The 23,614-nt window shown below is 48.0% G+C and overlaps 1 protein-coding gene across 6 annotated transcripts in view; it reads right to left on the bottom strand.

The window, feature by feature from the left end:
• Nucleotides 1–7,505: 7,505 nt before the first annotated feature.
• Nucleotides 7,506–23,614, bottom strand: part of NDST1 (N-deacetylase and N-sulfotransferase 1) — a 59,079-nt gene continuing 42,970 nt past the window's right edge. For all 6 annotated transcript variants that reach the window (XM_088798734.1, XM_019734326.3, XM_019734328.3 and 3 more), the window contains 8 exons: nt 23,131–23,313; nt 22,063–22,159; nt 20,791–20,914; nt 18,369–18,543; nt 15,931–16,101; nt 15,156–15,265; nt 13,346–13,448; nt 7,506–12,560 (listed from right to left, as the gene is read on the bottom strand). In XM_088798734.1, the coding sequence (XP_088654860.1) occupies nt 12,441–12,560; nt 13,346–13,448; nt 15,156–15,265; nt 15,931–16,101; nt 18,369–18,543; nt 20,791–20,914; nt 22,063–22,159; nt 23,131–23,313 (1,083 nt within the window). In that variant the 3' untranslated portion in view covers nt 7,506–12,440. The remainder of the gene's footprint in view (nt 12,561–13,345; nt 13,449–15,155; nt 15,266–15,930; nt 16,102–18,368; nt 18,544–20,790; nt 20,915–22,062; nt 22,160–23,130; nt 23,314–23,614) is intronic.

The raw sequence follows: 23,614 nt of genomic DNA, 5'->3' as shown, positions 1-23,614 counted from the left end.
TTGAGAACAGAAGGGAGAGAGAGAGGACATGTCACATCTCCAGTGTGGCACTCCTATGTGGCAGTCCTCAGCATGTTGTTGAGGCCATAGCTTATTACTGTATGACGCACTCATGAGATTTTTCTGGGAGAAACCAATCTGCTCTTGGTACCAGGAGTTTTCCCTGATTACATTGGCTGCCTGTGGACTTTGAGCCACAGCTATATACCTAACCTCAATGTCCAATGCAAGGGGATCATTTAAATAAACTATGACCCCGCTGTACAATGTGCAAAGGAGAATGAATTGAGAAATTCCACAAAAGAGTTAGAAGTGTTACCATAGGGACCAGGGCAAGAGGGACACTTGAGCTTTAGATTTTGTGCACGTCACTGGTGATTGCAATTTTCCCCACAATAATCTTATATCACAATAAAAATGGAAATGATATAATTTGGTACAGTAGAAAATTATCTAATAACACATAAAGATGTTGACAATTTATTATGATTAAAAAGAAGTTAGCAAAATAGAATGTCATTTATATAAGAACGACTTTATACATCAGACAGAAAGGAGAAGTCCTAAAATATGAAAAATGGTTATCCCAGAGTAATGGGACATAGATATTTTCATTTTCTTTTCAGTTGTCTGTAGGTTCTCAATTTCCCACAATGGACATCTATAACTTTTTGATAAAACAAAGATATATATATGTTTTCTTATAAAGAGAGATTTGGCCCAACATTTTGCCTTACATTAAGTGTCTAAGTCACAGCAGATGATATTTTTAGCCTTTTTCTTGCCTCCACTTGCTCCCCAGCCCTGTGTGCCTATTTTCTCACCTGCCTTTAATTGGTGCCATCTTGCTTTCCTTCCTGTGTCCTTGTAAAAGGCCTGAAATCCTTATTGGAACGAGGCAAGGCAGAAGTTAAGGTGCAGGTCCAGCCCACTGCTCCCCATCCTATGATCCCCCACCACCCCACACTGCCTCCTGGAGTATTGTTCTAATTAGTGGGGACACAAAGCAGACCCAAAGGCGGAACTATAAACACCAGAGGCAAAGACCCATAAACAGCTGGGTAACCAGCTCCAGCTGTGCAGATGGCCAAGCCCTCATTCATGCTCAGGGCTGCCTGGGGGCTGGATGGGGGGCTGGGCTGGCCACTGAGGACTGGCCTCTGCCTCCCATCCTTAGACCACAAGCTGCAATGAGCTGGACAGCTAGAGAATTGGGTGGCTCAAACTTAAGTGCTCTTATATTCAAATGACAAGGGGATACGGAGGTCAAGGATCCTCAAAGTCACTTGAGCCCCATTACCTATGTACCTGGACCTCAACTTACCGATCTCTAAAATGGGTTAGAGAGGAACTAAGAGATGAGATGGGCCTTCTCAGCTCCACCATATTATGCTTAACTAATAAATTTATGCATTGGGACTAAATGACTATAGTCCCTATCTGTAATATAATAAAAATATATACCTTGTGATAATATAAACATATGGTATAATAAAATTATCTGTAATATAATCCATATATAATATTGTATATTATTGTGTCATACTCTTTAATATTATATTTCTATATTTTTTAATGACTATGATAGCTGTGATCAAAAAGTACATAGAGACAAGCTAGGAAAACTTCCTGTAAGAAGAGAGACTTAAGAGTTATGAATCTGACAGGAAATCAGTCTCCCAAAATGTCATGATGGAGGGAAAGGGAGAGACTTGAGGGAGAGGGGATTTGTGGGGCTGTGTGGGGGGTCATCCAGGGAAGGAATCAGTGCCCATCTCCCACCACATAAATACACAGCCTGGCATGGCAGAGAGTGAAAACTTAAAATTGGTAAGATGGCAACTCCCCAGTGACCTACACAATCCCTATCATCACCCAGCTTTTTTGTAGAAATTGACAAGCTGATCCTAAAATGTAAATGTAAATGCAAGGAACCCAAATAGCTAAAAACTATTTTGAAAAGAAAACAAAGCTAGAGGAATCATTTCTGATTTCAATAATTACTACAGAGTTGTAGTAATTAAGACCGTGTGAAACTGGCTTGAGGACTGACATATAGATCAATGGAACAGAATTGAAGATATAAGTATATACTTGTATTTATGGTCACTTGACTTTTGACAAGGGTGCCATGACAATTTAATGGGGGGCAAGAAGAGTCTTCTCAAAAAACAATTCTGGGACAACTGGCTACCACATGAAAAAGAATGAAATTGTACCCCAACCCCCCAGGATATACAAAAACAAACTCAAAACGGATCAAAGACCTAAATGGCCTACCTGATAAGAGTCTAGTATCCAGAATATATAAAGAACTCTCACACATCAACAACAAAAAGACCAACAACCCAATTCAAAAATGGGCAAAGAACCCGGATAGACATTTCTCCAAAGAAAATACACAAATGGCCAACAAACGTATGAAAAGAAGCTCAGCGTCATCAGTTATCCAGGAAATGCAAATGAAAAACCCCAGTGAGATACTGCCTCACACCCACTAGGATAGAGAGAATAAAAAAATGAAAAATGACGACTTCTGGCAAGGATGTGGAGAAATTGGAACCCTCTTACATTGCTGGTGAGAGTGTAAAATGGTTTGGCCACCGTGGAACACAGTTTGAAGTACTGATTCAGGCCACACCATGGATGAACCTTGAAAACATTATGGTAAGTGAAAGAAACCAGACACAAAAGGTCACATATTGCAGGATTCCATTTACGTGACATGTCCAGAATAAGCAATCCATAGAAACAGAAAGTAGTTTAGTGTTCGCCAGAGGCTGAGGAGAAGGAAGGACAGGGAACGACTGCTAATGGGTATGAGCTTTCCTTTTGAGGTGATAAAATGTTTTGGAATTAGATAGTGGTGATAGTTGCACAACTTTGTGAATATACTGAATATACAATACTGGATTGTACACTTGAAAGCATTACTTTACGACATGTAAATTATATCTCAAATTTAAAAAATCAGAGCTGCCTTTAATGTTGTATATGTATTTTTTATTGTGGTAAATATATATGTATAACGTAAAATGTGCCATTTTAACCATTTTTAAGTGTACAATTCAGTGGCGTTAAGTACATTCACATTATTGTGCAACCATCACTACTATCTATTTCCAACATTTTCTACCACCCCAAGCAAAAACCCTGGACCCATTAAGCAATAACTCCCTACTCTCTCTTCCCCTCACCCCTGGTAACCTCTAATCTACTTTCTGTCTCTATGAATTTGCCTATTCTAGATATTTCATATAAGTGGAATCATACAATAATATTTGTCTTTTGGCTTATTTCACTTAGTATAATGTTTTGAAGGTTAATTCATGTTGTGTCATGTACCAGAATTTCATTCTCTTTTTTGACTGAATACTATTCCACTCCATGTACGTATATATCACATTTTGTTTATCCATTCATCTGCTGATGGACACTTAGGCTGTTCCCAGCTTTGGCTATTGTGAATAATGTTTAACGTTTTGAGGAACTGTTTTCCCCAGAAGTTTCACCATTTTACAGACCCACCAGCAATGTATAAGTGTTCCGATTTCTCTACATCCTCACTGAAACTAATTTTCCTTTTTAAAAAAATTATAGCCATCCTAATAGGTATGAAGTGGTTTTAATTTACATTTCCCTGATGACTAATTATGTTGGGCATCTTTTCATTTTAGCCATTGTATATGTTCTTTGGAGAAATGTCTATTCAGACTCTGCCCATTTTTGAATTGAGTAGTTGGGTTTTGTGGGGGCAGAGCCTCAGAAAGTAGTTTCCAGGCTCTCGGCCTCACATAGACAGGTGCTGGCTCAGGTAGTAAATGGCCAACTGTGATTGCATGGCCATCAGCTGTGGTTAGTTGGCCGTCAGCTGTAACCAGTGAGCCATTGGCCACTAATATAACTGCCATGGCTACGCTAGCAGAAAGAGGAGAAAAATGGGGGCTAGCAAGAAGATGGTGGCTGGGCTGGCAAGCGTGGATGGCGGTTTGCGGACAGTGTGGATCCAGCCTCCAGTGAGAGTATAGTGCTGCCAGAGAGAATATAGTGGTATGACTCCCCCTCTATGGCTCCGTGGGTGTTCCTTTTTGGCCTCACCATATCCTGCGTTCTTATGTGGGGAGCGGGACCAGAGACCCCGCCGGACTCCTGGCACGACAAATGGCACAGCGAGCAGGGTCTCCTGCACGACAGGTTTCTTCATATATATTCTGGATATTAAACCCTTACCAGACATATGGTTTGCAAATATTGTTTCCAATTCTGTGTATTGTCTTTTCACTCTCTTGATAGTGTCCTTTCATGCACACAAGTTTTTAAGTTTAATGAAGACCAATTTACTATTTTTTCCTTTGTTGCCTGTGCTTTTGGTGTCATAGTTAAGAAACCATTACTAAATCCAAGGTCACAGGGATGTACACGTGTTTTCTTCGACTAGTTTTATAGTTTAGCTCTTAAATTCAGGTCTTTGATCCATTGTGAGTTAACTTTTGTATATGGTGTGAGGTAAAGGTCCAACCTCAAACTTCTGTATGTGAGTTCCAGGTTTTGCATATGTACAATGGGAATGATAATACCTATCTTAATGAGGATTAAGAAATATTACTTGACTATCAGAGGACCTGCCTGACTCAGAGTGAGAAATACTTTTTATTATTCATATTAATGTATTGCTATTCTTATTTATAGTATTGTTACCCCACCACTATTAACCAGCATCCCGGTCTTTTGTGGGGAGGTTCACACTGACCCTAGTCTTGAGAGGCTGGGGTGACATTGCCCCCTGGTGGACATATTCTGAACTGCACCAGATATGTCTGACCCACTAGGGAACGAGCGTGAGTCAAAATTCAGCTCCATTTCTTCCCATTTACTTGTAACTATTTCAGCGTGTACTTCTTCAGAACAATGATATACTCTTATATAACAGTACAATAATCAAAATCAGGAAGTATAACACTGATACAATACTATTATCCAACCCACACAATCCATATCCACATTTTGCCCCTTGCCCCATTGGTGTCCTGTATAGCTAATTGTTCCCTGTTCCAGGACCCCTCCAGGGTCACACGTGACATTTCATTGCCCCGTCCCTTTACTATCCTTGAATCTTGAACCATTCCTCAGCCTTTCTTTATATTTCATGACCTTGACATTTTTAGAGTTCAAGCCAGTTGTTTTGCAAAGTGTCCCTCAACATGGCTGCATCTGCTGTTTCCTCTTGGCTAGATTCATGTTACCTGTTTTTGTCAGGGATGTCACAGGTGTCAGGCTGGTTCCTCGTCACACAATGTCAGTTTGTCCCAAGACTGATGATGTGAACTCAGTCCCTCATCTGTGAACATGGGGAAGTTCAGCTCTGAGGGCCAGAGGGGAGTAGAGACTTACTGATAGTCTCACAGCAAGTCAGGGTCCTCAGCTCAGGGTCTTGACAAGTGCTCAGAATAACTGCAGCAAGGCAAGAACGTCTCCCCATTGCCCTGGGCCTTCTCAGGCCCTGAACTCTGATGGGAGCCTAAGGGTGGGTGACGGACAGTGTTGCCTTCATGGCACCCACAAAAGTCCAGCTGCCTGGAGCCCCCTCCTTTCTGCTTCACCCATTTCTAGTCTTTTTTTTTTTTAATTAAGACTTTTTCATTCCACAAATGATACATGAATACATTATCTTAATTTTTTTTTAAATGTTTCATCCAAAGGTAAAGTCCCCTTGGGAAACCCTTTTCCCCTGTCCTCACCCCCTGCTGTTATCAGTGTGGTGTGAAAGATATATGTCTATACTCCCAGAAAAAATACATACTCTATAGCAGTCTCCTTCCACAAATGGTTCATACTGTCTAGGCCATTCTTGTAGAAATTTCCCTGGCAGGACTGAAAGTTTTCAATTGCATCATGTCCCAGCGTGTGGCTACGCTAGAGGCTATTTAGCTGATCCCCTTTGGATGGGCCTCAAGGTTGTTTCCAGGGCTTTGCTATAATGAAACACACAGCCCTGTGCACACATTCCAGGGCTTTTCTAAGGGACGTGCCCACCTCCAGAGCCTGGACTGCTCCTAGGATACCAGATTCCCAGCGTGCACTGCTCACTGTAGGGGATGAGGAAGGTCTAATGTGTCTTTGTTCCCTCGACCTATTGGAATTGCAGGACTCCTCGGACCTCTGAGAGCAGCTGGGCTGGGTTTTCACAATGTGTTCCAAGAATCACAGGGCTCCAGATAGGATGCGGGACAGGGAGGAGGAGTTGAGCTGGTGAGAGTCCAAACCCTCACCTCCACTCCAACCAGAGGACACTGCCTTTACCTTGTTGCTAATTAAATTTCTTAATCATCTTGGCTGTTTTAACATTCAAGATCTCTGGTGTAGCCCAACCCCTTACCTGCTACAGGAATCCCGTCTGTATCATGCCTTCTGGGTCTGCTCCCATTCGTGAAGCCTCTGGCCATGTTTTTGTTGGTGATGCCGTGACCCGTACCGAGCTCCCAGATGACAAACCCCAAAGTGGTCTCTGCAAGTGCAACCCTTGTGTCCCTGCGGTTGGTGTTTTGGTGTGTTCCCAGCTGGGCCCCAGCATGCCCCTCGGCAGTGGTCCACATTTCTGTGACTTTCTCTGGCTCATACTTGGTAGCCCTGGTTCAGTGTCCCCAGACCTTCCTGTGCATCAGGGACTCTGTTAAAATGCAATTGTTGGGTCTCACTCCCGGAGGTTCTGATTGAATGGATTTGGGGGAGCCTGGAAATGTGCATCCTGTGAAGCTTCACAGGGGGTTTTGAGGGAGCAGGTCCAGGCACCGGCATTGCAACAGCTGGCTGGGGACCCTCACCGGTAAACGTGTCAGGCTGGGAGGGCTAGGAAGTCATTTGTTTTACCTGAAGTTTTCATTCCTCGGACAGAGGAACTGAATTAATTAAAGCCCATAGGTACCAATGATCTCAGCTAGGGTTTATCAAAGTGGGGCGACTCAGTGTGCCCGGTAGGTTGTTAAAATGCAGGTGCTTGGGCCCCACCCCACATCTGCCAGGGAGGAATCTCTGAAATGTGGCCCGGGAATCTGGTATTTTAAGCAAATTCTCCAGGAGCAGCCACTGAGTCCAATTCACCTCCACATCCCTAAAAGATGAGGGAAACAGGATCAAAAATTAAAAAGTGACTTGTCCCCAGTCACAAGACACATTTGTGGCAGAGTTGGTTCTATAGTCCAAGTCTCCTCGTAGTGCAGCGCTCAATCCCCAGCACTTCTGTGATCTAGGGGGTTCTGAAGGCTCTTCCTCATCTGAGACAGGCCTCTTCCTGCCCTGAAACAGGCGTCTGCTATCTAGAATAGCTTCAGTTTACAAGCCAATGGAAATGACCTTTGACTTTACCAAGTCACTGTGTGTGGGGTGGGGGGTTGGGGGGGTGGCAGGAGGAGGAAGTGGCCAGAGTGGTTATGCATGCAAATGTCCATATCACTACCCTCCCCTGCATGCCTTGCTGGAAGGTCAGACAGACAGACATGACCAATGTGTACAAACAGAACCCCACTTTATTAGTAGTTAGTTCGAGATTGTACATTAATGGAGGAAGGTTCCCACTTTTAACACAACCCAAAACGGCTGGTTCGAGAGCCCTGATCAGGTGAGCTGGGTAGTACCCCCTCTCCACACCTCTCCCCACCCCCACAAGGGAAGGAAACCTCTGCCTGCTCCCCCAACTTGCCCCCCACCCTCTCCAGTCAGCCCTCCTTTCTTCCTAGGAAATGACATGAATTTCATGCACAAATTATAAAAGGAGCCCTCTTGCTGATAATAAAAGCTAGCACAGTCATAGAAAACCCTTTCCTCCCTCATTCTCCTCAAGGGCCACAGAGAGGAAGGAGAGGGAGGGATGGACTTATTAGGGCAAAACACAGCCAGTCTCCCCAGGCCCTTGACATTGACCACACACAAAACCCATGCCTGTCCCTTGTGGGAGCCAAAAAAATCTCCAGCCATCTGAGCTGGCAAGAGTAAGTCTGGGGGGCAGCCACCCAGGGCTAGCACTGGAAAGTGAGGATGAGGGCATGCCTGGGTTTTCCATTTTCCATCCTCACTTTAACTAGAGCAGACTTACTTCCTTTTTCGACATTTGAAAACCCCTGCTGTAGCCCCACCTGCTCATTCTATAAATGGGGAAATTGAGGCCCTAGGAAGAAAACTGTCACACAGCTACTAAATATACCCAGTTGGGATGAAATTTCCTATCTCCTGCCTCCAGCCCAGTGCTCTTCTTACACCACAACTTGGGGGAAGCTAGTTCCCCAGCTAGGCCCTTCCCTGGTACATTCCAGGGGCCTGGCTCTGCTCCAGTGCACAGACCATGGGCCTCCAGGAAGTGAAGACCCAGAGACCACAACAGAGAGAGAGAGAGAGAGAGAGAGAGAGAGAGAGAGAGAGGCTGTTTGGTGCTCTATGATCCATTACCAGGATCAAATGGAGCAGCACAGGCTCTTTTGAGCCAGAGACGTCTCAGTTCCAACAGGCCCAACACTGTTTGGTCCGGCCTCCATGCATGCAGCCTCTTCCTCCTAGAGGCCCAGCCCTTCCTCCCAGGCCCAGCTGCAGGGCTCCTTCCATTGCCCACCTCTGAGCTCCTGGAGCTCCAGCTAGCCCCTCTGCTGGTTTGGCACTTGATACAGGTGACAGTAGAGGGGCACCTTAGGCTAGAGGAAAGTTGTCAAGTCAGCACAAAAGAGGAAGTTAGTCCATACAGCCTAAATTATTCTTGACAATCCAGGGCCTAGAGGAACTTCTCCTATGATACCAGAAGAAAACAGACAAATCTAGAACATGGGACTTCTCTAAGACAGCAGGCCAACTGGCCTCAGAAATAATGCCATTTAAAAAATCAAAGCGAGCAGACGGAAGATTTTTCAGCAAAGAAATTTAAAAACACAGATAACAAAATGCAATGTGTGCGCTTTGATTGGATTCAACTTCCAAAACCAGGTATAAGTTACTTGGGGGGAAATCGGAATGTGGATTGGAGAGCAGATGTTAGAAAATTACTGTTGTCTCCAGTATGATACTGGGCCACTACGTAGGAGATGGCCTCTTAGCAGATGCAGGCTGCATTTTGGGGTGAAGTCTCATTATTTTTACTTTTAAGGTAGTTCAGGAAAAACATCTATTGGGGGAGGGAGGTTATCACTTTGTGAGGGGTATAAATGATAAATGTCTAACTATTACATTGTTTTGAAACTAATTAAAAAAAACAATCTACGTTGAGAGAGAAAAAAACCAAATGTGGTAAAAATGTTCATTTTAAATCTAGATGGTGGGTAGTGGTGTTCATAAAACCATTTTTCACTTGCTCTCTCCACTCAAAAACCCATGAGGTCAGTTCCACATGGACTGCCACGCTCTGTGGGTCAGCCCAGCAGTTTTCTGCTGCTGGGGACAGACCGCTTGCTCCCTGGCTGGGCCCCAGAGGCACTGGCTGCTGCTACTTAGGGCTCGGAAAAGGCCTAGCTTTAAACTTCAGACTCTCACCCAGCACAAGATGCCCACACCATAGACCCCCAAGTGACTGAGGCAGCTTCAGCTGACCTCCCACCTGCTCCCACCCTATGGGGCAAAGGCTCGTGGAGGGCACAGCAGAATAGATGGTGGAGCCATCGACATGATTTAGGCTATGTCTCACTCTTTTTTACGGGGTGGTGGTGCGGGTGGTGCAAAGGCTTAGTACATTAGTGAACATGGAAGAAGTTGATGCTACTGTACCCACTGACCTCTGATTTTTTCTTCTCACGAGTGTCCTCAAGAAATTCATTAGCAGGAAGGGAAGTAATAGCAGTGACCAGAATTAGAGCATGTGGCAGGTCAAGTCCCCAGCCTACCAGAAGGGCCTGGACAAAATCCCGAATCTCCTCTGCTCCCACAGGGTCTCACATCTGCCTGCTCCTTCCTCAGGCCAGAGGCACAGAGAAGTGGAGCTGCCATCCCACCAGGCATTCAGAACTCCAAGAGGCGGGAGTCGGCACCCAGGCCCAGAAGGTAGATTTCAGAATGTGGGTGCATCACAGTTCACAGAGCCCGAGCCCTTTGCTGACAGATGGGACGTGAGGCCTGGGACTTGCACGAGGGAAGTTACTGCCCCACTCTGGGAGTCTGGTTCCATGGACCATACAAGCAGGCATGCCACCCTGTCCTCAGACACTCTGTTCTTCATCTCCTGCAGGGCTCACAAGGCCCAGTGCTCCCAGGCTCAAAGGCCCCGATGAAAAGTATGATGGGAATGTTTCTCTGGGTAGACAATGAAACCATATGTAGCTGGTCCTGTTGAGTAGCCAACATCTTCTCCATCCCAGTGAAGAAGTTGGGAAAAGGGAATCAGTTCAGAGCTAAGACAGACCCAGACTCTGCAGCCTGGGAAGGACTTTTCGTGGTGGAGAGAGCAAGAGAGGGATGACAATACAGGTCTGGAACTGAGACGACTCAAAGGCACCCTGGCTGGGAAGGAGTGGTTTGTCCCCATGTCCTGGAATGACCAAGGGTGTGACTGAGGGAGGGACAGGAGCCTGGCACAGAGTAGGGTTCCAAGGAGGGGTTCAGAGGCAGTGTGGCATTGGAAGAAGAGCACTAGACTCAGTATCAGGAGCCCCAAGTTCAATCTCGGCCCTACTCCCAACCAGCTCTGTGACATGGGCCAAGGAGTCCACCTCCCCTTTCTAGATCTATTTCCATACCCATCAGAGAACCCGTCCAGCCCCAAGATGCTAGAGTCTTCTGAATAAGACAAGGCTCTCCAGAAAGAACTTCCTGGGTGTCAATTCAAAGCTGAACTGGCAGTGGGAGGGGCTGGGGAGAGTGCCCCAGCTTAGTCACTTCACATTGTTAAAAGGAGGGTAGGAGCAGACCCCAACCAGAAAATAGCCCAGAGACCCAGTGTCTGCAGGGCCTCCTGCTCCCAGGGCAGCTCCCCACCTAGCACCAAGTGAGGGGAGGGGAACAGGCCAGGCTTTGGCCCAGGTCGCTCACCCCAGCCCGTCTGTTTCCTTTGGCCAAAATTCCTCCAGAGTCACTGCGCTTCACGAAGCCAGATTTCCTGGAGAGGAGGTCTTCCCTTCCCTGATCTTACCACCTCAGTTCACCGAGGGCAGCCCCAGGACAGCCATGGCACTTGGGAGAGGGAACAGAGACCTCTCCCAGGGCACCTTCATTCTGTCTCCTCGAGGCCCAGACACACAAAAACATGCCTGCCCCCTCCCTTCCGTCTCATTTTTTCATGCACGTAGATGGGACACCCTTTGGGACTGGGGCTTGCCACTATTTTGTATGACTGAATTAAAAACAAACCCAACCAAAAAAAATATAATATATATATACAAATTATATATATATATGTATATATATATATATAACACAGTGCGACCCCAGCACCCAGGGTATAAACTCTGGCACCAAGAAAAAAACAAAATATTAAAATACTTTAGCTTAGTATTGGGGAGGTTAAGGGGGTCTCTAGGAACCCTCGGCCACAGGTCGCTGGGGCAAAGCCGCAGATGGCAGTCTCATCAGCTCTGCCCAGTGTCTGCCAGGGGCCAAGGCCGGGTGGGCATGGGGACAATGTATGTACATGGGAACATGTATACTGGCAGACTCCTGAACCACCTCAGTCTTTTACCACAGGAAACACCACACATGTCATATCCCAGGATGAAAAAAGGGGGTGGGATTGAGGCCTGGGTCTCCAGGTCCAAATGGCATGACAGTGCCCCAGGGCCCTGGAGGAGGCCTTCAGGCCTGGGGGGACACGGTAGGACCCAGCGATTCTTTCCCCAAAAAGGGAAGGTGAGATGTGAAGGTATTAACCAGAATGTGTGAAAGTTCAGCGCTCTCTCGAGGCGCCACCCTCACATCCAGCCTAGTAACCAACTCTGGGTACCCAGCTGACCCCTCTGAAGGGCCTGGCTCGAAATAGTCAGGGAAGCATCCAGTCTCTCTCCCTGGTTTGGCAAAAGGTCCAGCTGGGCACTTCTCCCTCATTGTCTGGAGGACAGGGAAAATATGGCAGCTAATACTGAGGGGATACCCTGCTGGGGCAGGGAGTGATGGGATGAAGGAGAGGGTATGGTTGGTAGAACACAGTGAGGGACAGAAAAGAGTCTCATGGACTCTCTCCTACCAGGAAGTGGCCTTCCACCAACAGGAAGTGGCCTCCCCATGAAAGGCTGTGAACGGAATGAACCTCGGGTGGTTAGGGAGGTCCTAGAGGCCACAGACCCAGCAGCATTGGGTGCTCTGAGGCGCTTGTGGGCTTGCCTGGGCTCTTCTCCTGGCTCTGCCTGGGCCTCGGCAGAGTATTGCTCATAAGTGCTTGGCCAGCCCGGGCCCAGCTCCCCATTCTGCAGGTCAGCCTGGCTCAGCGTGTGGCGGGACATCCCTGCCGTCACAAACGTTCAGTCTGGCTGTGGTGGCCACGGCTACCTGGTGTTCTGGAGATCCTCCCGCAGCCAGGTGGGCAGTGTCTGGCCCATCTTGTACAGCAGCTTGGAAAGCTCGATGTTGTGATCCCGATAATAGTTCTTCAGGAAGACACGGGACTGTAACAGGAAGGAAAGCTCAGATCTTGGTGATGGGCTGACTCAAGAGTGACCCCTCCTCTTTAAAACCACCATTCTGTTGGCACCATCCCATAGGCCTATAATTTATTCACAGTCTTCTTCAAAATGGTAGCCTCCAAAAGAAAGCTCCTACATAGTAAGAGTACCAAAATACAGCACACAAGGTCAAAATTCTTGTGATAGACAGAAAAGAGAGAGAATTAATCAAAACCAGGGTGAACGGGAGAAGGCAAACATAATAAAAGTCAGTGTGTGACCCTTACCCTATATACTCTGTACACGCCCTTCTCTCTTGCAAATATGCCCCATCCTTCCAGGCCCAACTCCAGAGACCTCTCCCCTACTTTGGGAAACCTGTTTTCCTCTCCCAGCTTCAAGTGGCATCTTCTTGTTCTCAATTCCCATGGCACTTGGGTGCACACTTTTCCTACTACACGAAGCACTTCCTGCCTTATACTCTCCTTATTGGTGTGTGTGTGACTCATTTCCCTCCTAGACTAGGAGTGGCTTGAAGGCAAAGAACAAGTCTGATTCATCCTCGAAGCCCCCCAGCATTCAGCCCTCAGTAGAGGGTAATGAATATTCATTTGACTGAGTCAGTTCTGACTCACCATATCCCAGCCCACATGGCCTCCTCTTAAGAACACTGTCCAAAAAGTACCAAGGTCACTACTGTGCTGGGTGTAAGGTAAAGGTGAGAGAAGCTTGCCTCTAGTACAGGGATAATTTATCCAGCTGCCACAGGCAGCATGTCCACCACTTACATCCAAGTCCATCTCTGGGTATTTTCGGCCTTTGCTTTTGCCCAGACACTTGGTTTTTCCTCCTTCGAGCAGTTGGCACCAAAATCCTTTCTTTGGATCAAACCTGTGGAGGTGGGGAAAGCCTGTGGGTGGGAGCTGGCCCAGCCCACTTCCTTCTCACTTTAAGGCAGGGTTCACAGACCCCAGGAATGGCAGAGCCTAGGGGACTACAGAATCCTCTCCCCTATGCACACTCTGGAACACACAGACGGCGTGGGCTGATATTTGCATGTGTTGGCCCGTGTTTTGTCCCTGGCCTCCCCTAGACCCGCCTGCCCCTTCTTCCCAGCAGTGGGAGGTTCACATGCCCTGAGCCACGTCTTCTCCTGGCTGGCAGCCCCAGTTCCTAAGGCAATCCATGACACTTCCCGCCTTCATGGTTCCGGGAACCTCTTCTGAGCATTCTCCAACTCAGGGGTGAGCAACAAATTTTTTTTTTTTTTACCCAAGAACCCAATTGGGGGGGGAAGTTTAGTGAAGTTCTTTTGGTTTTTAATACATTGTTATTTTTATTAAGAAATGCAGTATCTGCAGTTGCACGTAAGCATGTCAATCACTGGAAAGTTTTGTGCTTTGGAGTAACTTTCAGAAATGACAGAGAACTGCTTTTGGGATTCAAAATCATGCTGGGCCTTCAAGGGCATTTTTGGGCGATGAGATTTGAAGCTGTCATGGGGAGGGAAGGAATGTTGGCATCAGAATTCAGCCCCAGATCAGGAACCCTTAGGGGACTATTGGGCATGAGAATGGTAGGAAAACAGAATTCACATTTGGCAGGTGAGGGAAACGGGTGTCTGAATGGGCCACAGGTAGGTACAGATGATGACGATGACAGCAGCTACTGTTTAGACAGCATTAGTACATGCCAGGCTCTGAGCTAAGAGAGCCACATGCATGCTTTCATTCAACACAGTGACCCTCGGGAGGTAGGAATCATTACCTTTCTCCCCAACTTCCAGATGAGGAAAGGGAGGCTTGAAGGAGTTAAGACATTTGTCCAAGGTCACACGGCCAAAGAAGTCATGGCTCTGGGCGCCTAACCTAGGCATCTCTGATGCCACAGCCCACACCCTCAGCTGCTGCTCCCTTCTGCCTCCAAGTGAAGGACCCAATTCCCTTTCCCACCTTCAACTGCCAAGACAGTGAGAAGGGACCATTCTCGCTGCAAGGCTTTCCTAAGAAGGTAGTCAGGAAAGCGGGCCTTATTCTTCCTTCTCTTGAGCTGAGTGTGTCACTTGGCTGTGACATAGCCCTGGGAGACAGCCTTTCCCCAGCCCTAAGTTGCTGCAGCACAGGCTGGCACTTACTCATTTGGGGAGGGCATTCTCAGTGCACTTGCATTGGCTTCTGAATGCATGGGATTATCAGCCATTGACAATATTTTTCCTGAAATTATAGTTAAGTCATAATCTAATGCTAAGAAACCCTTGTGGGAATTGGGGCTTCTCACTGTTGGTTTAACTTACTTTAAAATAAAACACTCCGAAAGTATTCAGCCCAGACTGAAAACAAGCACTCCAGGAGTGGGACTGACCAGAGTAGAACAGATTCATCATCTCCCTTTTTCTTCAGTTGATACCTTTATAAATATGACTCAAGTCATATTAATATTAGCTTTTCTGCTAAACTGCCATCAGGGACATGCATACTTTCTCACACTTGCTGATGCTAATTAGCCCATGTCTCTCCTATAATCATCCAAGACTTTGGCTTTTTGGCCCAGGTGCCTGCTCAGAAAATCCCCCTCTTGAAAGGCCAATACGACACTCACGCCAAGGTTTTGTGGTAGTCAATGGTGTTGGTCACCCCAAGGAATTTTTGCACTGTGTCCATCACTTTGGCAGGTTCTGTTCGCAGCAATTTGCCATCCAAGACTAGAATCTGGGGAAAAAGAAAAGAGAGAAGGGTGGTCTGAACCTGTTTTCACTCCAGTGGCAAGCAGTCCCCCGTCTTCTTGGTCAGCAGCCAAGTGACAAAGGGGGGTCCCTGCACTCTGTGGAATCTGCTTCCTCCTGCACTTTTGAACGGCAGGTGACCTCAAATCTCAGCCCTCTGCTGCCTAACTGCCTGCTCTCTGCCAGCTTCCCCTGACTGCTGTCATCCTTTCCTAGAGTTCAAGCTGTCACCAAACCCTGCCTAATCCTCCTACCTCAACAACATCCCTCTCTGGCCTCTCCCCAGCCTTCTGGTCACTCTCCTGCCTAAATCTTCAAAGTTTTCCTAAAACTCCTTGTGCAGTCTGGCGCTGCCTATCTCTCCAGCCAAGCTCTCCCTCCACCACCACCCCTTTGCAGGGTCCTACCCAAGAGCTTTCTGGGTCCCCTTAGGGACACAGAGCCTGTTGTGATGAGACAAGGGCTTGGGGAATTCTCACACATCAACCCTGGAATAAATTAGATTGAAACCTTTGAAGACTTCAAAGGCCTAACTCTCCAGCGACAGCATTTCCAGCCCCGTGACTAGTGAAAGAGACTTTGAGCCTCTTTGCTAACTGCAGCAAGGCAGTACTGCGATTGCCCTCCAAAGGGTCAGGGACAGGTAGCTACCTGGTTGGCGTGAAAGGCGCTGAGCCAGTGCTCAATGTGGATGGCGTACCAGCCTGGAACCAGGCAGCGGTTCTGGAGAGCACGCAGCTTCAAGGAAGCATCAGGCCCAGCTGTGATCACCTCGTGGAAGGTGTACTTCAGGGCCACTGGGTCGTCATGGGCTCGCTGGTGCTGCGGGCAAGGGGAGAGGGTCAGCATGTCACTCGGAGGGCACAAAGGAAGACGCTTTTGTGGGACAGCAGCCATGAGGTGGCCAGAAAGCCCTGGGCTGAAATAAGGAGTCCTGGCTCTGTCTCACATTACCGTCTCACCTCAGGGAAGTCACTGGCCCCTCTGAGCCTAGGTTCCCCATCTTGCAAGATGTTAGTTGGGCAAGATCAGCGTTTCCAAATGTTGGTCATCCTCACACCATCTCTGTGATTTCTGTAATATCCACAAACCGTAGGGTTTGGTGCTTTATAAGAGTGTATGTGCCAATGTCGACCTACTTTTCTGTACATTGACCCCTCTTTCTTATTTCACATAAATTTATTTCAAAATGAAACTATCACCTCCATAAATGGAAAACTAGAATAGTTGTCACATATAGAAGGTAATTGTTCATAAATACAATACAAATAAAACAATGTTCTCAAACGCCAGCCAGAGACAAACGTTTGCTACAGGCCTGAACCCAAAGCTTGCGCTCTCTTTGTTGAAAACAGAGTTTAGTCAAATATATGGTGATGGAAGGAGAACTGACTCTGGGTGGTGAACACACAATGGGATTTATAGATGATGTAATACAGAATTGTACACCTGAAATCTATGTAATTTTACTAACAATTGTCACCCCAATAAATTAAAAAAAAGAAACCAGTTTAGCAGTGTTAGAAAGGACTTAAGTGTCATTATGTCAAATTAAGAATTTCTCCTTTACAGAAATCAGAAGGTGCTGTAAACCAATAATGAACAGCCCCAATTCCCAAAAGGGTTTCTCAGCATTAGATTATGACTTAACTATAATTTCAGGAAAAATATTGTCAATGGCTGATAATCCCATGCATTCAGAAGCCAATGCAAGTGCACTGAGAATGCCCTCCCCAAATGAGTAAGTGCCAGTCTGTGTTGCAAATTCACATGTTGAAGCCCTATCCCCCGCAATGCGATGACATTTGAGATGGGGTCTTGGGGAGGTAATGAGGTTTAGGTGAGGTCATGAGAGTAGGGCCGTGTGATGGGATTAGCGTCCTTCTAAGAAGAGACACCAGAGAGTACACTGGCTCTCTCTCGCTGTCTCTCTGCCATGTGAGGACACAGTGAAAAGGCAATTGTCTGAATACCAGGAAGCACTCTCACCAGGAACTGTACTGACAGCAGCTTGAGCCTGCTCTTCTAGCCTCCAGAACTGTGAGAAATAAAAGTCTGTTGTAGAAGCCACCTGGTTACGGTGGCCCAAGCAAACTAGAACAGGACTGGGAAAGAATTGGAAAGGGGAAAACCCCAGGTTTGAACCACCTAACATAATGCCATGGGCTGTCGGCATCCGCAGAATGCCCACAGTCCAGAGCTCAGGAACCTGCTGACCATGGGGTAACACTCACCAGCACCCATATTCCCACTAAGGATCACATACAGCTCAGGGAGGGGAGAGGACTTGGGAGAAGAGAGCAAAGGGGGTCTGTACCCGGCCCCCGGCCAGCACTGTGGATACAATGAGGCCCCAGGGGGGAGACAGCACCCCAGTGAACAGGTTCATAGGGTGTCAGGGAGCTGTCAAAAGTGGCCTGACCAGGCCTTCCTGGACTAGCCAGTAGGCCAGGTATCCCCAACACCCCAGCATGTGGCAGGCAGGGGAAGAAACCCCCCGAAAGACCTGAGCCTAAGCATTCCTGCAAGCCCAGGAGAAGGGTGCTTAGAAGACACTGCCAGGTCATCAAAATTAAAGAAAGTTCTAGTTCTTACTTAGCCCAGTAGGGACTGGGAGCCATACACTGTGTGGCATGGATACAGTCCAGGCAACTTCCTTCTCATCAGGCTGTGCGTGCTCCCCTAAGAATGGCAGGGCTTATGTCTTGTCCTTCTCTGAATTCCCACCCCCGCCGCCCATCGCCAGAGTCAGTGTCAGCCCAGACCACTGTTCACCAAATGCAAGCTTTGTCCAAGTGGAACCAGCCTCCACCACTCACTGATGTCAGAATGAGTGGCAGGACCCCAGGCAAAGCTAGGAGGGTGGGCAAGGAACTGTTGGCTGGGATTCACCATGGACTTTTGCCTGTCTCCCCACCAGGCTAGAAGTGCTATAGAGGTGGGACTCTATTCTTACCTACCATCCCAGGAGCCTAGCTTGGGGCTGGCACATAGTAGGTGTTTAGTAGATATCTGTGGAATGAATGGTTGAGTAGCCAAGTGGTAGATGGAGCCCCGCACCCCGGGGGCCCTGCCCCAGCCCAGCTCACCTGGTACCAGGAATAGGCCCGGTCCGCTGGGTTGATGAGGATGGTTAGGACCTTGGCCTTAGGCAACAGGGCAGCTGCTCGCCGGGGCGCCACTTCCGAATCAAAGTAGTTGGCGCTTTTTTCAAAGTAGAAGTCGGAGGTGGTGTTGGAGGGGATGGGGAAGAATTCCATGTACCTGCAGGAAACCCAGAGAGGAGGCTCACAGACAAGATTCCTGAGGAAGGGGCCTGAGGGATGCAGCATGAGAGGGCAAGGGTTGCTGGGGGTAGAACTTCTGAAAGCAAGCGCAGCAGATCAGTCCCAGACAAATAAGGACTCGCTTCTGGCAAGGATTCTACACAAATAGCCACTTCGCAGACGCCCTTTTTAGAATTCATCCTTTTTCATGGGAGACCTGGGGGTCAGGAGGATCTGAAGACTTACAGGTGTGAAGACTTGGGGGGCATGTGTCTTTCTATCTATCCTAAACCAATGCTCCCAGCGTGAAACTCACCAGGCTCTAATTCTCACTGCCTCTAGGGGGCAATCTGAGCCAGCTTTCGACACGAACCTCCCATATCCTAGGGGGGGACCATCCATACCAGTCCTTTGGGACCACTTCTAGATTGAGGACCCCTCAGATAACACACCAGATTCCCTCTACCCCCAGGGACTCCTACTCATGCAAAATAGAGGTACAACTTCGGGGGTTCGTGGGAACCAAAGCCTACAAGGTCCACCCTAGTTAAGGTATAGGATCCCTACTCTGTCCTGTGAGACAGGGGCTCTCCAGGGGGGTTCCAGGGGCCCCTTTATCAGAACCACTTGGGGGCTTGTGAGACAGGGGCACCTACCCTACACCTCCCTACAAAATCAAAATCTTGGGCATGGAGCTGAGGAATTTCTTCTCTCTCTCTCTCTCTCTCTCTCTCTCTCTCTCTCTCTCTCTCTCTCTGTCATCTTTCTGAATTTTCTTTATAAAATGCATCTATCTATCCACAATCCATTGTAATACCTAAATTGAGAAAGCTCTGAAGACAGAAGCTTTTTTCCCTAAGTGTGTAGCAAAGCCACTTGGCAGCAAAATCTGACTTAGGAATTTTACTTAGTGTAAATATTCACATACTTTGCTACAGACATATTGATGTATTTGCTAATGGGGTGCTGCCCCAGACCCTGCTGAAGATGTTGCTAAATATATGGTGTCACAATACATTACCTCTCTACAATCTGAAAAATGCTGACTTCCCATAATACATCTGGCTACAATGGGTTTTAGATAAGAGGTGGTGGACATAATAGAGATATAGACAGACAGACAGGAAAGGAGGGAGGAACGTAGGTAGATAGGCAGACAGACAGAGAGACAATAGACAGACAAAAGAGAGAGAGAGGGGCAGCCAGATGGCTCAGTTGGTTAGAGTGCGAGCTCTGAACAACAGAGTTGCCGGTTCGATTGCCACCTGGGCCAGTGAGCTGCGCCCTCCACAATGAAATTGAAGATAACAAGCCGCCGCTGAACTTCCGCAGGGGCGGCTGGATGGCTCAGTTGGTTAGAGCATGAGCTCTCAACAACAAGGTTGCAGGTTCAAGTCCCACATGGGATGGTGGGCTGTGCCCCTTCAACTAAAGATTGAAAACTCCAACTGGACTTGGAGCTGAGCTGCACCCTCCACAACAAAATTGAAGGACAACGACTTGGGGCTGATGGGCCCTGGAGAAACACACTGTTCCCCAATATTCCCCAATTTAAAAAAAAAAGACTTCCAATCAAGTCTATGTTTTCAGTCTATTAAAGAGAGAGAGAGAGACAGAGACAGAGACAGAGAGAGAGAAAAAAAAATACACACAGAAAAATGCCTAATATGTAAGAAAGCAGTAGAGAATGATGCAAATTGAAAAATTGGAGCATAAAATCATCCCCATGCGACCCCCACATCCCAAGGTAACCTCTGGTGACAGGTTCTGGTGGGAAGCTACAATGTAAACCACCTCCCCAGGCGACTCCTTGAAAGCTAGCTGCCTCTGAAGGGCCCAAAGAAGACCTCCTGCTCCTTTGTCAGCAAAACACAGTAGGGAGAGCCAGCTCTTGGGTCAGAAGACTTGGATTTTAGCCCCTACTCTGTCCCTCGCTCTCAGGACCTCTGGCGAATCCCTGTCCTCCTCTGGGAATCAGGGTGTTTCTGTGCAACCAAGGGAGGGGCAGCCTCTGAACCGGGGCAATAATGCAAAGGGGCAAAGGGCTTCCTCATCGAGTGTCCCATCTGTGACAAGGCTCCAACACCATGACTCCAGGGTCACTGCACTTTGTCCCTGTTTACAGGAACTTTAGCTGCATGTCAGCAAGCGCCAGCTGCTTCCTGCTGTGGCCACAGCAGACCTTCTCTTGGGCAGGCTCTATGACAGCCTTGCTGTTCCGCTGTGGACAGAAAGGTCCACTCACCAGTCGATGCCTTTGTGATAGTTGTGGCCGTTAAAAAACTGGATCTCCTCAAAGGTTTCTGAGCTGGGGTAGTTGCTGCTGAGGTCCGGATGCATGCCCAGGAACAGGTAGAGGGCGGTCGTACCTATGGAGACAGAAGGCGGCTGAGACTAGGGCCCAGCCCCCAACATAAAGATGGAGCCTAAAATCCTAGCTTCTGATCCTAGCTCCCATTTCTCACTGCGAGATCCTGGAAAGTCCCTTCCCTTCTCTGGGACGTAGTTTCCACATCTATACAATGAAGGAAATACATGGCAGGCATGTGAGCACCCAACTCCTGTACCCATTGCAGACATCGCTAATCCATCACAGCATTCTTCCCCACTAAATAAGGCCTTAGCCTCAGAATCCTTCTTCCCACTGTAGTCCAGCAGCTACATCCAACTGATTACTGTCACCTGAAAGTCCTAGAGCTCGATGGTTTCTGCTGGGCCCCTCTAGCTTTGGGCCTCTGTCCTCTCTGACACTCGGGAGGAGATCAAAGAAAATGGAGCTCCAGACCCTCCAGTCTGTTTATGCGAAATTCTTGAAAGGCTAAGAAATCTGCCTCTTCTTCTGGGTGCCCTTCCCTTACTCATACCCCCTCCTCCTTCAGAGAGTTCATTCCTTTCTTTCGTGTGAGTTCATGGTTGATACACCATGACAGGTCCCAGCAGGGAAGGAGACCATAGAGTTTGGTGCGTAAGAGTGTAAGTTTTAGGGTTACTCAGACCAGGGTTCCAGACTGAGGTCTGCCATTTCCTAACTGAATGTGTTAGAGGAAGTCATTTAACTTCTCTGTGCCTCGAGTTTTTTGCTATAAAATGGGAGTACCCATTAGTGCCTTGTAGACCGTGGATGGCAAATACTTAGCAATCATCTCATCACTGCTCTTTCCTGCACGTCTGGCAGACAAGACTAATTGATCGTAGTCCTCTTTTTGCCTGGCACTGCTCAAACTTGCAGAGTAGCTGATCTGGGCTTCTCTGCCTCGACTCGGAGGCTCCCAGGAGAACACAGGGAGAGCTCCCCGAGGCTATGGTTCAGGACAGAATGAAGAATTCCATTCCCACCCTCCACCCAGTTCCCATTTCCACACTGATAGGCAACTCATGTTCACCCCAACTTCATTTCTAGTTCCTGGGAAAGAGGGGGCAGATTATTAGGGAGTGGGACCAGGGTAAGGTGTCCCCAGAATTCTGTGGCTAAGACAGCAGGGGTTGGGGGAGGCTGGTCAAGAGTGGAAAGACCTGCCTGTTTTCTGGGGACCAATGATGAGGAGCTTTGGGAAGCGGTCACATGTCTTCTCCTTGGACCAGATGTCTTTGTGGCGTTTGTCCTCACAAGGGTCCTAAAACAACAGTGGACAGGATGTTAGGGGGGGGGCCCAAGAACCCAGGGAGTGGACTCCCATTGCACATTGACATGTAGCTCTTATAGCCCTGACTGACAGACTTTCCTGTATGTGTCCTTGTCACATCCCCATCTCGGGACACTGGGCGCTGGCAGGCAGGGGCCATTTCTGGTCAATCCTAGCAAAATAGCCCAGGGCCTGGCCCGTAACAGGAGCTCACGAGTGCTTATTGAAATTAACTGGCTGGGCTGTGTCTGAACCAGAGGGTCAGAAAACTTTTTCTGTAAAGTTTAGTAAATCTTTTCAAATTTTTAGTAAATATTTTAGGCATGGGTACTCTCCGGTCTCTGTCGCAACTACTTAACTCTGTTGTTGCAGCCGCAGACAGTCCATACAAGAATGAGCATGGCTGGGCTTCAATAAAACTTTATTTACAAAAACAAACTGCAGGCCAGATTTGGCCCACGAGCCATGGTTTGTGGACCTCTGGTTTAAACTATGAGATTGCCATCAATTCCAGCTTCTGCTTCCAGTTTCTGACAGCCCCAGTGGCAAACTTCCCTAAGAACTGTTCCCCAAAACTCTCCCATTAGCCCCCTCCCCCATGGCTCAGGGCCTGCTGGAATGAGAAGGGCATAAAGGCTCTCTGAGGGTAACCAGTCCAGGCAGCTGCTTTCTACACTTCATCTACACCACGTTCACTTAACAGTTCTGTACTGAGGTTTTAACAGAGGCTATGTATGAGAGTACATGCCTGCAGGTCTGGGAGGGAGGTGTGTACACATGTGCACACGAGAACAAGCGAGTGTGCCCACACTGGTCAGCAAGTGTGAACCTGAGTTTCCACTCGAGAGACTCAGAGGGCATGAGGGCTGAGACCCTGAGCCCATGTCTGGAGCATGCGCCTGTGAGCCGTGGGCATTCCATCCCTGCAACGAGGCCTCCAGGCCCCCATTTCACCCACCCACCTGCCAGAGTGGGTCCTTCTCCTCAGAGAAGATCTGGAAGTACTTCTGGGCCAGCTGAACAGGGGGCAGTGTCTGCAGCCGGAGGTTGGTCCAGGAGTGCAGAAAGCGCACCAGGTGCTTGAAGGTGTACAGGCCCAGGCGGTCATTCCCATAGTTGGACAGGTGCGTCATGAAGATGCTGATCTGCTCCAGGGGAGGGAGGTGGGAAACAGGTTGGTCAGCCTCTGAGACACCTTCGCCCCACTTCTGACCCTCTGGTCTTGCTTCAGCTTACAGGTTCACCGAGGTCATCAACAAACTCACTGTGTGACCTTGGGCCGGGCACAGCCAGATGAATGCAGGTCTGACTGACCACCAACTATCACGGCCCTGAAATGGGAGGCTGATCTACTGTGCAGTTATTTGGGTGCTCTGTTGTATTTTTCTGGGGCTGGGGGTGCATAGAAGATGAGGAGTACTCGGTTATCCCACAAAGCTAAATAAT

This window comes from Rhinolophus sinicus, chromosome 5 (genome assembly GCF_057876585.1).
Source record: "Rhinolophus sinicus isolate RSI-liver-muscle chromosome 5, RSI-T2T, whole genome shotgun sequence".
Classification (NCBI taxonomy): domain Eukaryota; kingdom Metazoa; phylum Chordata; class Mammalia; order Chiroptera; family Rhinolophidae; genus Rhinolophus; species Rhinolophus sinicus.
This window is presented reverse-complemented; position numbering and strand designations above follow the sequence as displayed.